The sequence below is a fragment of the Styela clava genome, chromosome 1, assembly GCF_964204865.1.
Source record: "Styela clava chromosome 1, kaStyClav1.hap1.2, whole genome shotgun sequence".
Lineage (NCBI taxonomy): Eukaryota > Metazoa > Chordata > Ascidiacea > Stolidobranchia > Styelidae > Styela > Styela clava.
In genome coordinates, this window is record NC_135250.1 from 24467645 (window position 1) to 24485201 (window position 17557).

General features: G+C 34.4%; 1 protein-coding gene across 1 annotated transcript in view; it reads right to left on the reverse strand.

Annotated features, from left to right (window-relative positions):
• Window positions 1–15011, reverse strand: part of LOC120335173 (uncharacterized) — a 50309-nt gene extending 35298 nt beyond the window's left edge. Inside the window, exons 1-8 of the mRNA XM_078114237.1 lie at window positions 14937–15011; window positions 11880–11978; window positions 11049–11147; window positions 10620–10718; window positions 3017–3115; window positions 2588–2686; window positions 816–914; window positions 387–485 (exon numbers count right to left, since the gene is read on the reverse strand). Of these exons, the coding sequence (XP_077970363.1) occupies window positions 387–485; window positions 816–914; window positions 2588–2686; window positions 3017–3115; window positions 10620–10718; window positions 11049–11147; window positions 11880–11978; window positions 14937–14982 (739 nt within the window). The 5' untranslated portion in view covers window positions 14983–15011. The remainder of the gene's footprint in view (window positions 1–386; window positions 486–815; window positions 915–2587; window positions 2687–3016; window positions 3116–10619; window positions 10719–11048; window positions 11148–11879; window positions 11979–14936) is intronic.
• Window positions 15012–17557: the final 2546 nt, after the last annotated feature.

A 17557-nucleotide genomic window follows, 5' to 3' on the forward strand; every position in this document is an offset into this window, starting at 1 on the left:
TACATTATCGATGAGTATAATTTTAATCAATTGAAAATTTCTTCTCATAGATTTGTAAAGGTAGCAAAAAATATTTAAAACTTTCAATCCCACTCAGTACTCCGCTTTGAACAAATTTTAAAAAAATATCACATCTCAAAACTCTCAATGGGAAAAAATATTTAATGAGCTCAAGCTGAAAAGAGTGGCAACACATTCCAAACCCCCATACAGAAATAATTCATGTTAAATTTATGAAAGTGGCAAAGTGCGCTGCAGAAGCAAGCATTCAATTAAAAAATGATTAAGTTTATGTTTTATATTCACACTTTGCTAAAAACAAGTGTTGGTTCTTAGTCAATATTCATATTATTTCAACTCTGCAAAACCTGTAGAATCAAACCCACCCTCAATGTTTGTTACATTCTGCACAACCTTCTCTGCATGAACTTCATGAATCTGCTCAGTTCGAACTTCTTGAATGTGAGAGTCAGTTATGTTTGTCTCTGTACGAAAAGATTATTTTATATATGAAATATTAGTTTTTCAAAATGGGCATTCGAGCAAAAAATAAATAAAATTGTGCTATTTTTACCTCCACAATTATTTAAATAATAAAATAAGGTAGATTAGATTTGTAAATTAAAAACAAAATTGAGGTGATCAGAAATTCCTAATTCTTCAATCTCACAATATTAGTGACAGAGGCAAATATGTGTTGGATGCAAAATATGTTAATTCAAGTTCTAGTTTCGGTTTTATGATAGGCAATTTGCTAAAAACAAAATTTAGTTTATATTTATTCAACTCCGGAAATCCTGAAGAAGCAAACTTACCATCAATATTTGATACATTCTGCACGACCGTCTCAGCATGAACTTCATGAATCTGCTCAGCTCGAACCTCTTGGATATGAGAGTCAGTAATGTTTGTCTCTGTAACAATAAAATAATGTGTATATGAAATATTTCATCAACTGTATGGACGACAGTTTATAGTCCTATAATAATCAATGTTATCGAGAAGAGCCGCATAAGAAATCTTGCGAGCAGCGGTTTGCCCACCACCACAGCTTGAGAGGGCGTGTTCGGGTAAGTCGTTGCCCTGTCCGTAACGTCCTGCGGTGTTTCCAATAGTTTATTGACTATAAAAATCTATAAGACGAGTTTTTATTCATTTCTCTTCATTTAAGATCAAAATACCAAATCAGCTACAGATATAAATGGCTTGTGGGAAGACAAAGAAAGCCTTAAATTATAAGTACGTTAATGGGCTGAAACATTTGTTTATTGGACACTCAACCACCACAGCTGTTCCCTATTTAGATGAAGAAATACCATTCTAGAAGCCTAGCTTTCATAATGTCCAAAAATGTACAGGAAGGAAAAAGGGAAATGGGGTTTATCAACAAGAAAACATACGCAAAACATGTCTAGCTGGGCAGAGACAAGTGTTGTCAAGCAGGAAACATTCACGAAACATGTCACAAAATTGAAGAATAAGGTTTACGCTACAAACTGGTGTGTATATAAAAATATAAATAGAATCCTTGCACAATTTTATGACAGTTTTTAATTTTTGTTGAATAATTCTGTGTGTCTTTGGTAAGAATATGTTAGGTTAGGTTATTTCGCCACACCAATTGTGCTAGATAAGTTAAAGCCTCTACATTAAACTCATGTGCTTATCCTGGTCAAGTTATATAAGTTAAAGCATCACCATCAAACTCATATGCTCATTCTGGGCAAGTTAGATACGCTAACGCGTCACAAACAAACGTATATGCTTATCCTGGGCAAGTTGGATAAGTTAAGGTGTCACCATTGAACTTATACTAATATTCCTTGAATAATCAGAATTGAAGTAAACGGATCAGATCCCTAATGGTGGGGTAATGTCAATGTCAAGTAACCAGAGTACTACTAAAAAATAGGCACTCCCATATTGAGTGTACCAGCTTAGGGTTAGGCCAAAATTGTATTCCTATTTTTCTTATTTGTGTTTTTTATAAGTTTGGGGACTGTTTGTCTTAGCCAAGTGAATATACCCCTTGGTCATAGGTTGCAGTCCCTTTACACAACTTGATGTAAAGTAGGCAAACAAAATTAGTTACCTACATATTGATACACCTACTTCTGGAGCGCCAAATGATCACCTTACTAGAGGGACATAATAAAAGTGGGTATAAAAATATAAGCATTAAAATATTGACACTCAGTACCTTACATTATCGATGAGTATGATTTTGATCAATTGAGAATTTCTTCTCATAGATTTGTAAAGGTAGCAAAAAATATTTAAAACTTTCAATCCCACTCAGTACTCCTCTTTGAACAAATTTTGAAAAATATCACATCTCAAAACTCTCCATAGAAAAAAATATTTAATGAGCTCAAGCTGAAAAGAGTGGCAACACATTCCAAATCCCCATACAGACATAATTCATGTTAAATTCATGAACGTGGCAAAGTGCGCTGCAGAAGCAAGCATTGAATCAAAAAATGATTAAGTTTCTGTTTTATATTCACACTTTGCTAAAAACAAGTGTTGGTTCATAGTCAATATTCATATTATTTCAACTCTGCAAAACCTGTAGAATCAAACCCACCCTCAATGTTTGTTACATTCTGCACAACCTTCTCTGCATGAACTTCATGAATCTGCTCAGTTCGAACTTCTTGAATGTGAGAGTCAGTTATGTTTGTCTCTGTACGAAAAGATTATTTTATATATGAAATATTAGTTTTTCAAAATGGGCATTCGAGCAAAAAATAAATAAAATTGTGCTATTTTTACCTCCACAATTATTTAAATAATAAAATAAGGTAGATTAGATTTGTAAATTAAAAACAAAATTGAGGTGATCAGAAATTCCTAATTCTTCAATCTCACAATATTAGTGACAGAGGCAAATATGTGTTGGATGCAAAATATGTTAATTCAAGTTCTAGTTTCGGTTTTATGATAGGCAATTTGCTAAAAACAAAATTTAGTTTATATTTATTCAACTCCGGAAATCCTGAAGAAGCAAACTTACCATCAATATTTGATACATTCTGCACGACCGTCTCAGCATGAACTTCATGAATCTGCTCAGCTCGAACCTCTTGGATATGAGAGTCAGTAATGTTTGTCTCTGTAACAATAAAATAATGTGTATATGAAATATTTCATCAACTGTATGGACGACAGTTTATAGTCCTATAATAATCAATGTTATCGAGAAGAGCCGCATAAGAAATCTTGCGAGCAGCGGTTTGCCCACCACCACAGCTTGAGAGGGCGTGTTCGGGTAAGTCGTTGCCCTGTCCGTAACGTCCTGCGGTGTTTCCAATAGTTTATTGACTATAAAAATCTATAAGACGAGTTTTTATTCATTTCTCTTCATTTAAGATCAAAATACCAAATCAGCTACAGATATAAATGGCTTGTGGGAAGACAAAGAAAGCCTTAAATTATAAGTACGTTAATGGGCTGAAACATTTGTTTATTGGACACTCAACCACCACAGCTGTTCCCTATTTAGATGAAGAAATACCATTCTAGAAGCCTAGCTTTCATAATGTCCAAAAATGTACAGGAAGGAAAAAGGGAAATGGGGTTTATCAACAAGAAAACATACGCAAAACATGTCTAGCTGGGCAGAGACAAGTGTTGTCAAGCAGGAAACATTCACGAAACATGTCACAAAATTGAAGAATAAGGTTTACGCTACAAACTGGTGTGTATATAAAAATATAAATAGAATCCTTGCACAATTTTATGACAGTTTTTAATTTTTGTTGAATAATTCTGTGTGTCTTTGGTGAGAATATGTTAGGTTAGGTTATTTCGCCACACCAATTGTGCTAGATAAGTTAAAGCCTCTACATTAAACTCATGTGCTTATCCTGGTCAAGTTATATAAGTTAAAGCATCACCATCAAACTCATATGCTCATTCTGGGCAAGTTAGATACGCTAACGCGTCACAAACAAACGTATATGCTTATCCTGGGCAAGTTGGATAAGTTAAGGTGTCACCATTGAACTTATACTAATATTCCTTGAATAATCAGAGTTGAAGTAAACGGATCAGATCCCTAATGGTGGGGTAATGTCAATGTCAAGTAACCAGAGTACTACTAAAAAATAGGCACTCCCATATTGAGTGTACCAGCTTAGGGTTAGGCCAAAATTGTATTCCTATTTTTCTTATTTGTGTTTTTTATAAGTTTGGGGACTGTTTGTCTTAGCCAAGTGAATATACCCCTTGGTCATAGGTTGCAGTCCCTTTACACAACTTGATGTAAAGTAGGCAAACAAAATTAGTTACCTACATATTGATACACCTACTTCTGGAGCGCCAAATGATCACCTTACTAGAGGGACATAATAAAAGTGGGTATAAAAATATAAGCATTAAAATATTGACACTCAGTACCTTACATTATCGATGAGTATGATTTTGATCAATTGAGAATTTCTTCTCATAGATTTGTAAAGGTAGCAAAAAATATTTAAAACTTTCAATCCCACTCAGTACTCCTCTTTGAACAAATTTTGAAAAATATCACATCTCAAAACTCTCCATAGAAAAAAATATTTAATGAGCTCAAGCTGAAAAGAGTGGCAACACATTCCAAATCCCCATACAGACATAATTCATGTTAAATTTATGAACGTGGCAAAGTGCGCTGCAGAAGCAAGCATTGAATCAAAAAATGATTAAGTTTCTGTTTTATATTCACACTTTGCTAAAAACAAGTGTTGGTTCATAGTCAATATTCATATTATTTCAACTCTGCAAAACCTGTAGAATCAAACCCACCCTCAATTTTTGTTACACTCTGCACAACCTTCTCTGCATGAACTTCATGAATCTGCTCTGTTCGAACTTCTTGAATGTGAGAGTCAGTTAGGTTTGTCTCTGTACGAAAAGATTATATTATATATGAAATATTAGTTTTTCAAAATGGGCATTCAAGCAAAAAATAAATAAAATTGTGCTATTTTTTCCTCCCCAATTATTTAAATATTAAAATAAGGTACATTAGATTTGTAAATTAAAAACGAAATTGAGGTGATCAGAAATTCCCAATTCTTCAATCTCACAATATTAGTGACAGAAGCAAATATGTGTTGGATTCAAAATATATATGTTAATTCAAGTTCTAGTTTCGGTTTTATGATAGGCAATTTGCTAAAAACAAAATTTAGTTTATATTTATTTAACTCCGGAAATCCTGAAGAAGCAAACTTACCATCAATGTTTGTTACATTCTGCACGACCTTTTCTGCATGAACTTCATGAATATGCTCAGCTCGAACCTCTTGGATCTGAGAGTCAGTTATGTTTGTCTCTGTAACAATATTATAATGTGTATATGAAATATTTCATCAACTGTATGGACGACAATTTGTAGTTCTATAATAATCAATGTTATCGAAAAGAGCCGCATAAGAAATCTTGCGAGCAGCGGTTTGCCCACCACCACAGCTTGGGAGGGCGTGTTCGGGTAAGTCATTGCCATGTCCATAACGTCCTGTGGTGTTTCCAATAGTTTATTGACTATAAAGACGAGTTTTGATTCATTTCTCTTGTTTTGAGATCAAAATACCAAATCAGCTGCAGATATAAATGGCTTGTTGGAAGATAAAGAAAGCCTTAGATTATTAGTAAGTTGATGCGCTGAAACATTTGTTTATTGGACACTCAACCACCACAGCTGTTCCCTCTTTAGATGAAGAAATAAATACTCTTCTGGAAGCCTAGCTTTTTTAATGTCCAAAAATGTGCAGGGAGGGAAAGGGAAATGGGGGTTATCAAACAGGAAACATACGAAAAACATGTCTAGTTGTTTGTAATATAAAAATATGCAGAGACAAGTGTTGTCAAGCAGAAAACATGCACGAAACATCTCACAAAATTGAAGAAAAAGGTTTACGCTACAAACTGGAGTGTATATATATATACAAATAAAATTCTTACACAATTTAATTACAGTTTTTAATTTTTGTTGAATAATTCTGTTTGTCTTTGGTTAGGATATGTTGGGTTAGGTTATTTCGCCACAACCAATTGTACTGGATTGTGCTGGATAAGTTAAAGCGTCTCCATCAAACTCATGTGCTTATCCTGGGCAAGTTAGATAAGTTAAAGATTCACCATCAAACTCATGTGCTTATCTTGGGCACGATAATCAAAGTTATGTGCTAATCCTGGGAAAGCAAGGTAAGTTCAGGCCTCTCATTACACTCATGTGCTTATCCTGGGCAAGTTAGATAAGTTAAGTCCTCTTTATAACCTTCATTAATACAATCGGAGTTGAAAAAAACATAAAGTTTACTGGATAGCGAAACAATGTTAGAACAGTTTCCAGACTACAGTTAAAGATTGCCTTCTTAGTGGGCCATAATAAGGTGGTGTTAAAATACGGACAGTATATATTGCAAAAAATATTGACACTCAATTATCATTGGTTGACTATAAGTTTGATCAATCGAAAATTTTACTCTAAGAAGAAAGAAGTTGATAAACAACATTTCAAAATTTCATTCTCAATGTTATGGCGATATGTAAATTATTCTAAATTACCGAATAAATATACAGTATTTCCCGGCTATTAAGTCGCTTTTCTAGACCCAAATTTTTGGCCTGATTTTTTTTAGAGGGGGGCGTTATATTGGCGAGTATGATATTTTCATTTCCCGGGGTTGACTTTATTTTTAATTAAATACTTCGTGGGCGATAACATGTCTCACTGTCAGGTCAGTTTAAATGAATCGGCATTCTCGCACACTCCAGATTTTTATGTCCACGGATTGCCATAGTATTTTGAAGTAGTAATAATACTTCAGCAAATCTTGGGATTTGCTAACGGCGATAACGAATCCGCAAGAACGAAAAAATATGTATCAACACGAAATATAATCGTTCAGTTTATCTCATACGATTATGTTCGCAGATTGCTGTGTTATTTTAGATTAGTAATGTATTTGTTTGATCGTAAGTCGACGCAATCGAGAGTTACGTTAAACACAATTAAATTAAAATAGAAAGACAGTGAAAATTCCCGTAATTGTCATGGATTGAATATTACGCGACAGAAAAAGTCTTTATGGGCTGTTTTGACAAATGCGCAAATAATAAATAAATCAATAACAACATAACGCAAGTAACAAGTAGATCATTGTGATGAAAACTATTGATTTATAAAGTTTTTCAAATTTGTGTTTTACAACAATTTGATTTAAATTTTTTGGTTCATATGCAATGTTTAGATTTTTTTCAACTCTGTAAATCTTGTGGAATCAAACCTACCATCAATATTCATTACATTCTGCACGACCTTCTCAGCATGAACTTCCTGAATCTGGTCTGCTCGAATTTCTTGAATGTGAGAGTCAGTTATGTTTGTCTCTGTAAGAAAGAAATGACTTGTATATATAAAAAATATTGTTATTTCAAATTAAGCAATAAATTTTAAAAGATGGCGATATTGTATGAAATAGGAAATTGCAGGAAGGTTTTGCTAACCTTACATTATCAACGAGTATGATTTTAATTAATTAGGAATTTCCACTCATTGGTTTGTAAATGTAACAAAGAATTATTAAAACTTTTATTCCCAGTCAGTCAGAACACCAATTTACCGTTGTTCCTGAGCATATTCGCCAAGCACGAACCATACGTACCGAGTTAACTCCGAGCATTCCCGCCACACATAATTACAAGCTGCTAGTGTACCGCTACCCCAGCGTACACTCAGTGTAGGCTGTCAAATCAATAATTACGTCGTTGCCGTTCTGTGGGCGCTGTTCGTACTACTGAATCAAAGGTGGACGGGGCTCCGTGGGTCGTGCGGCGGGCAGACCCAAAATGAAAATGGCCAGTCGAAAGCATAGTTTGACAAGAGATAAAATAAATCGTTTATTCTTTATTGTATTCCACCTGATGGTGGCAAAGATGCATCTACAAGACGCTGCAATGTCTATTGTTCACACTGCGACAAAAGTGACAAGAACCTGCGTGAAGAAACCAGATACTATTGTGCAGAGTGTGATGTGTTATTGTGTGTTGTACCCTGTTTTGAGGCGTATCACCAAAAAGAACTACCGAGATGATTATAGGTACTGAAATGGCAAAAAACATTGATAATCTAGTGTAAAATTTGGTGCATGTTACTGCACAGTGTTTTAGATGCATTTTTTTGACATACATGATGCTGAACATCAAATACAGCTATGATTTTATCGAATGAGACATTAGGTACAATTTGAAAAATTTAATTGCCTTGGGGGGAGAATTGCCAAAAAATTATTCATCGGTAAAGAGGTCAAGCAAATTCTGAAAAATATAACATCATGAAACTCTCTAAAGACACAAATATTTAATGCGCTTAAGGGCTATTCCAAGTGACTCTAGAGGACACTTACAGGAATTGTTCATGTTGTTAAATGCAATATATTTTTACATTGCCAGGTACATGTTTTGTATTATTGTCCAATCATTTGCCTTATGACTTACTTAGTGGATATAAAATGTATATTTAAATATAGTGTGACTCAACAGAAAGCAAATCCACCATGCAAAATTGTTGCGCTGGTATAGCGAGAGCCCTCGATATTTTCTGGGGCAGTAACTGAAGGACCCTTCTATGTGCCACTCAAGTTACTCAATGTAGCAATGTAGATCTAATGCATTTTGAAATGAGATGACTGTACCAAACAATCAAACACTTTTTGTACGAGTCGTCGCAAAAATATTAATTAAATCCAAATTTCTACATTTCAGGTCATTTTGTATAAACCATCAAAAACCTGGGTGAATTTTAACTTTTTCCATGAAATGAATGTAGTCCAATAGAATTCATGTATCTTTTGATTTAAAAAAAAAAATCTTTTAATGCTTTTTCAAAAATTTGATAAAATTCAACATTGGCTAGGAATGGCCCTTAAGATGAATGGTGTGGCAACACATTCAAAATTACCATACAGACATAATTCATGTTAAATTTATGATAGGCCAAAGTGCCCTGCGATAAGAAGCAGTCTTTTATTAGGTTTTTGTTTTATATTACACACTTTGCTAAATAGTGTAGGTTCATAGTCAATATACAAATTATTGCAACTCTTCAAACCCTGTGGAATCGAACCTACCATCAATATTCGTTACATTCTGCACGACCTTCTCAGCATGAATTTCATGAATCTGCTCAGCTCGAACTCCTTGAATCAGAGAGTCAGTTATATTTGTTTTTGAAAGATCAATTGTATTTGATGTATATAAAATATTAGATTTCAAATTGTTTGTAAGTGTGTAATGTAGAAAAAAAATTTCATTTTTTCAGTGAAATATCATAATATTGTATGTGATATGCAATAATTGAGACCACTCATACCAACTTTATAGAACGGGAAATAGGTATGGTTGATAGATGAATATCAAAACTTTTATTTCCACTTTGAGTTAGTGCACTTGTCATTGCTTTGTGTAAATTCATAAAGATAAGATATTTCCCAGCTATTTTAAAATCACAACAATGCGCTTAAATTGCATGTTGGGCGATATGTCAATTAATCCAAATTACAAAATAGATATGAATCATAATACATAATGCAGGTATCTTTACTTGTAATAATAACTAAGCATCGATTATTTGTGTTTTATAACAAACAATTCTATGAAGAATTGTTGGGTTATAGTTATCTTTAGAATTGTACAACTCTGGAAATCCTGTGGAATCAAACCTACCATCAATGTTTGTTACATTCTGCACGACCTTTTCTGCATGAACTTCATGAATCTGCTCAGCTCGAACCTCTTGGATCTGAGAGTCAGTTATGTTTGTCTCTGTAACAATATTATATTGTGTATATGAAATATTTCATCAACTGTTTGGACGACAATTTATAGTTCTATAATAAGCAATGTTATCGAGAAGAGCCGCATCAATGTCAAGTAACCAGAGTACTACTAAAAGATAGGCACTCCCATATTGAGTGTACCAGGTTAAGGTTAGGCCAAAATTTTATTCCTATTTTTCTTATTTGCGTTTTTTATAAGTTTGGGGACTGTCTGTCTTAGCCAAGTGAATATACTACCCCTTGGCCATAGGTTGCAGTCCCTTTAGATTATTACCTACAAAATTAGTTACCTACATAGTGATACACCTACTTCTGGAGCGCCAAATGATCACCTTACTAGAGGGACATAATAAAAGTGGGTATAAAAATATAAGCATTAAAATATTGACACTCAGTACCTTACATTATCGATGAGTATGATTTTGATCAATTGAGAATTTCTTCTCATAGATTTGTAAATGTAGCAAAAAATATTTAAAACTTTCAATCCCACTCTGGAGTCAGTACCCCTCTTTGAACAAATTTTGGAAAAAAAAACATCTTAAAACTCTCGATAGACAAAAATATTTAATGAGCTCAAGATGAAAGGAATGGCAACACATTCCAAACCACCATACAGACATAATTCATGTTAAATTTATGAAAGTGGCAAAGTGCGCTGCAGAAGCAAGCATTGAATCAAAAAATGATTAAGTTTCTGTTTTATATTCACACTTTGCTAAAAACAAGTGTTGGTTCATAGTCAATATTCATATTATTTCAACTCGGCAAAACCTGTAGAATCAAACCCACCCTCAATGTTTGTTACATTCTGCACAACCTTCTCTGCATGAACTTCATGAATCTGCTCAGTTCGAACTTCTTGAATGTGAGAGTCAGTTATGTTTGTCTCTGTACGAAAAGATTATTTTATATATGAAATATTAGTTTTTCAAAATGGGCATTCAAGCAAAAATTAAATAAAATTGTGCTATATTTTCCTCCCCAATTAATTAAATATTAAAAAAAGGTACATTCGATTTGTAAATTAAAAACGAAATTGAGGTGATCAGAAATTCCTAATTTTTGAATCTCACAATATTAGTGACAGAAGCAAATATGTGTTGGATGCAAAATATGTTAATTCAAGTTGTAGTTTCGGTTTTATGATAGGCAATTTGCTAAAAACAAAATTTAGTTTATATTTATTTAACTCCGGAAATCCTGAAGAATCAAACTTACCATCAATATTTGATACATTCTGCACGACCTTCTCAGCATGGACTTCATGAATCTGCTCAGCTCGAACTTCTTGAATCAGAGAGTTAGTTATATTTGTTTCTGAAAAATCAATTGTATTTGGTGTATATGAAATATTAGATTTCAAATTGTTTGTAAGTTTGTAATGTAGAAAAAAATTTCATTTTTTCATTGGCTACATCTTTATTCAGTGAAATATCAAAATATTGTATGTGATATTCAATAATTGAGACCACTCATGGGAACTTTAAGGAACGGGAAATAGGTATGATCGATAGTTTCAGTGACATGAATATCAAAACTTTTATTTCCACTTTGAGTTAGTGCACCTGTCATTGCTTTGTGCAAGTTCATAAAGATAAGATATTTTCCAGCTATTTTAAAATCACAACAATGCGCTTAAATTGCATGTTATGGCGATATGTCAATTAATTTAAATTACAAAAGAGAAATAAATCATGAAACGTAATGCAGGTAAATTTACTTGTAATAATAACTAAGCATCGATTATTTGTGTTTTAAAACAAACAAGTTTTGTCAGCAGAAAACATACACGAAACATGTAAAACAAGTTAAATAAGTTTAAGCCTCACCATCAAACTCATGTGCTTATCCTGGGCAAGTTAATCACCTAGGCAAGTTGTGCTGTTAAATTTATGAAAGTGGCAAAGTGCGCTGCAGGAAGAAGCAAGCATTGAATTGAAAATGATTAAGTTTCTGTTTTATATTACACACTTTGCTTGAAACAAGTGTTGGTTCTTAGTCAATATTCATATTGTTTCAACTCTGCAAAACCTGTAGAATCAAACCCACCATCAATGTTTGTTACATTCTTCACGACCTTCTCTGCATGGACTTCATTAATCTGCCCAGCTCGAACTTCTTGAATGTGAGAGTCAGATATGTTCGTCTCTGTACAAAAAGAATACTTTATATGTGAAATATTAGTTTTTCAAATTGGGCATTCAAGCGAAAATAAAATTGAGCTATGTTCACATCCCTATTCATTTAATAGATAAAATAAGGTAGCCTACATTATATTTAATTGTGTCATTGCTATATCCCTGTTTAGTTAAATATCAAAATAATGTTGGTGATATTTGTTAATTGAAATCACCCAAAATGACTTTAATGGACAAGAATTTACAGTTATAAACAGCTTGTGGGAAGGGGAGAAAAGTCTTACAATATTAGTAAGTTAGTGCGTTGAGACCTGCGTTTATTGGACCATCATTTTTTGATACCCAACCACCACATTTGTTTCTCCCTTTATTTTAGATGAGCAAATACTCGTACAGAAAGCTTTTATTAATACCCCAAAAATGAGAGTTGAAGGAAACAGATTGGATAATTAAACTCTTGAATCTGAGAGTCAGTTATGCTTGTCTCTGTAAGAATAGTATAAATTTTATTGCAAATATTAGATTGGTGTTGTGAATTGTGATGGCAAACTAATATTTAACAATAAATTTATTATATTATAATTGAGTTAGTATTTGATCAGTTGAAGCTTATTGGTGATTTTTATTAATTTGTAAATCTTTTCTAATTTAATATTGGTCCTTTGTTTCTGTTTATTAAATAGTTCTGATTATCCAAGGTTGGGTTAGTATTTCTCACCACTAAGTTTCGTAGATTAATTCAGCATGTGAGCTAAATTATTGCCGCAATGAAGCATTTACTGTTTATGCTAATATCAAATTATTTGCTAGAATATTTCTGGAACAATTAACATCTGGTTCTAGTCCACATCTTTATGTTTACAATTTGGACGCCCGAATACTAATTCGATATAAAAAGAAACAAGATGTGTTCGTAAAGAACTAATATTGTTGCAATCGGGTAATGGTAAAACGGAGAGTAAGCCGTTAATCGACACCAATAATATTAAGCAAGCTGTAAGAAAAAACCCGAAAACCGTGCAACACGCGCCATGGCCAACCGGGGTGTGTCTGTTTTGAATGTCTAACTCTAACTTGTTTGAGTTTGCAATTGATAAAAATCATGCGCGAGAGATGCGTGTGCGCGCCGCAAAAGAATTCTGCTCTCTGATGTATAATTGGATATTGTTGACTGAATGAACTGCAAGCCCTTTTCATTGTCCACTTTCACTTCCTTGTTCCTTCCTTCACCATTGTTTACTTGCTATTTCTTGTAAAGAAATTATGCTATTCTAATTTATAATAAATAAAACACTCGAAATGCTGAAATTGTCGCACACTACCGAAGACTCATAAACCCTGTCATCGAATCCTGTTGAATTCCTCCTTTACTATTTCCGCATTACTAGAAGGTTAATATAAAATACAAGAGTGATCTTCGTTGAATGAAACCTTTCTAGCTCAACTCAACTCAATTGGACGAAAATACCTAATTCCGTTAATGAAGACACAATATCGGCCACAGAATTATAATATGTGCCATAATTTTCGGCTAAGCAGTATCGTATCGGTGTGTGTCAATAGTAAATGAACATAATTCACAATTTGATTCCGAATAACCAAAGTTCATCGGGCAGAGGAGAAATTCCTGACTCTTAACATTCTGATTCTTCGTATTGTACGTTCACCTCAACAAAGCCCAGGACAAACAATAAATACTGGAGTTAAAAATGTGTGATCGGTCAAATCAAATCAGAACAAATTTAGTGACTACCTACAAACTCGACAATGGGTTACTAAAAAATCTTCAAATGAAATATTAAATTAAAAGCATATGCACGACATTATAGGACCGAGCAAACCGAGGATAGCAACCCTATCGCTATAGTTTTCACCAATCACGGAGAATGTATTACGAAAGCTTAGCCGTGATAAAACGCCGGAGACCGTGGACTGAAAATCGAACACACAAGGAAACCGGCATTCTTTTATGTATAATGGGCACACAACATGAGAAGAAATAATGAAACGAGTTTCCTAAATTAGTTCAACAGCTACTTGTCACACCGCTTTGCGAGAAAATACGAAATAGGATTTACGTGTAAGAGCGCGCCGTGTTGTTACACATTCTGAAACGTGTTTTTCTCTGTTTCCAGCATGACGTCACGGACTCGAAACATTCGACCTGATGCTTTCATCTTTTACTCGAATTTGCCGAATCTGACAAATATGGAGAACTCGTGCTGGTCATTAGTGAAGTTTTCAATGTGTGATCGATAGCGCGATGGAGATGAAATTTATTTGACAACGTTGACTCGTGAATATTATTTTAGTGTGTTTTTAGATATCTTATCATATAGGTCTTGACTACTAAGTCTACTATTGAGTTCTATAAAGTACATAAAGTAGGTCTACTTCAGTGCAGGGGTGTACATCCTCTAATACAGTAGGGCAAGATACTAATAACTGGGTCAACCCGCTGGCCGCACCTTTATTCAACATAGGTTTGCTAGTAGTTGCAGGCCCAAAAATTTTGGTTTTCGATCGTATGACATGTGTTGTTCATTTTGCACTTGCTCTTGCAGCGCAGATGCATTGAAATTATTCGCACATATATACTATATTGAACTAAATTAAAAACTCATTTAAACGGCACGCCATTCAAAATTAGCACTTGTCCACTGGCCGCACAATTTTCTTCTGTGGGCCACATTTGGCCCGTGGACCGCAGATTGCGCACCCCTGATTTAGTGAATAAACAGAGTGGTGTCGACTAGATATCGAATTAGAGTTTCAAAAGTGACGACTCGATTCCGATTCAGGTTCCAAATCTCTTCCTATCCCTACATCTGAGACGCCGATACATCGACTGAGATTGGAACTGATATTGGGACTTGTTTGTGTTGACACTGATTTATTTATGAAATATTTACGAATGATCTCAAATACTGAACGCTAGTAATATCAACTAAAATTCAAGATATCTCACCCGTAATGGTTGAAACCGATGCTTGAGCTTGACACTGATCCGCCATTCAAATCAATATTTGTCATCAGATTATAGAATTATGACTGTGAAGAAAGATTGTTACATTGCTTATTATAAGTAGAATAAGGAGGATTGTAGCTACTGCCGGGCACAGGAGATTTGCCATAAAATACGTTTGCACCCATTGCACAGGAAAAACGGTTTCTAAGCTTGCTGTCACATTTTTTTAAATTGATATTTCGAAACTGAAAATTTCGTACATCAACCATCTTGCCTCTCGCATTGCTGCAAAATTATCATAGCTTTTGTGCTAGACGTTTTGTAAGCTTTTACCTTCAACCCATAATCCCTAACCCATGCCGAGCAAGCCCAAACCTTGGAAATTGTAACTACGCAATTTTAAATAACCCAACATTTATCTAATCCACTACCTGCTACAACCTAAAGTAAACACGGGCGTTGTTTCTTTCTGTGACGTAGGGGATGAGTCAAGTCATTTAAGGATATGGAGGATATGAATATGTAGGAAGCCAAGATTTACATAAAAACCAATAACGTGTATGGTGATCATGCAAATCTGAACGCACCGCGTTCAACAAATTCCTCCAAATGCCATTGATCATTTTATCCCGTGTGGGATAATTATGTGCAATAGGATTCTGGACTCGTCGCCGCCTTAGGGCGGTTCACGTAACCGCTGGTCGGCTAGTCCATGCATCCCAAACAAATAACTGGCTAACTAGTTTCATACCCGACATGAATTGGTAACCGAACGAGAGGCCGTCGTCGCCATATGACTAAACCGTCCTAACGGCCTTCTTCCCTCCGGGATAAATATGCTAATCCTATCCTATCCTAAAAGTTATCTTATCGTTAGAATTGCAGACTGCCTTAATATCGCGAATTAAATAATGAAGACAGTTGAAGGCGTTGGCGGGGCCAACTTATACTAGGGATTACCACAAGACGATAATATACACACTTTCATTAGAGTTATGCTATAGTTAAAGGACAGTGAGAAAGTTGCCGGAGAGCTTTTTTCATATAAAAAAAAATGCGCAAAACAATGGTCAAGGAGGCTCAAAGACACTTCTGATTATAACCATAAAAAATTGAAAGTGATTATTTAAATATAGATACAAAGTAAAGTGATATTTATCCCAACAACATGGCATTTCAATACCATGATAACTATCCCGCAATTAAAATACAGATATTTAAGATTGCTTATGTTTCTGAGACTTCGAAAATTCCAAGTTACGTCATAAGGGAATTCCAGATATCTCGTTTTCGTAAACAGATATATGGAACTCGAAAAGTATATCTTAAACATTCACGCAGTATACGTTTATATATTCTCATTTTTTGCCACCACAAACTTCAGACATTTCGACAAGGTTTTGTCGAAACTTACGCCCGAATCCGCCAAAATCTGTCTTGCTAACAATTCAACCGTGATTCCAAAACTCACAAATCGTCTGAAACAGAAAAACTATCCAGCTGCTGACGAAATTCCCACTGTGCGTTACTATACTACACGATCGCTGCCATCAATCATGCTGTACTGCACCCTAATATTTGCCCAAACGGAAATTGTCGGTGAAGTAATGAAATGTGATACTTTCAACAACATCTATTGTTGTATTATGCGGGTCCAGGCCAAAGCAACCGTTAATTGTTCTAAGAACTAATGAATGGCGTTACAAAAAAAAGGAAGAATGTTTTCGTATTTTCAGTCATTATCTCGGATAATAATAATTATTTTAATTTCCTCGCAAAAACGTAAATAGAACAACAACGAACATACAACAATAATAAAAATGAGTTAAAACGGGAGAACATTAAAAGTTTGGTTTGAATGGGTAGAATCCTGTGACAGTGACCTTAAGTAATGGATTCAAACATATATCGCCAAATGTACCATACATAAAACACTAATAGAAACTCACAACGGTTGCAACACTTGATTTTAGGTCAGTACGAAATGAAGGCCTTGCGCCAATTAGTTGCTCAGGATGAGTCTCCTTTCTTCTGATTGAGTACACAAAACTTTGCTCGGAGATGAGTCGTTTTTACATTTAAGTGTGGACACGTAACTCAGATCAAAGATGAGTCTCCTTTATTTCAGAGTGGCCGCTCATAATTTTACCCAAAGATGACTCTCCTTTACTTTTGAGTGAGTTCCATAATTTTGCTAAGAGGTGAATCTTTTTTACTTCTGAGTAAGTGCACAAAATTTTACTCTGAGATGAGTCTTATTCATTCCTGAGGGACTGCACAAAATTTACTCAGAGATTAATATTCTTAACATCTGAACGATTGCCCTTAATTTTAATCGTGGATGAATCTTATTTACTTTTGCGTGATTGAATAAAACTATATTCAGAGGTAAGTCTCCTTTACTTTTGAGTGACGGCAAAAAACTTTTCTCAGAAATGAGTCTTTCTTACATCTGAATTAGTGTACGTAACTTGCCTCAGAAATGATACATCTTTACTTATGAGTGAGTGCCCGGAACCTTGATTATAGATGAGTCTTCTTTACTTCGGAATGAGTGCACAGATATTTGCTCTTAGATGAGTATTATTCACATATGAGTGAGATCCCGTAACTTTGCTCAG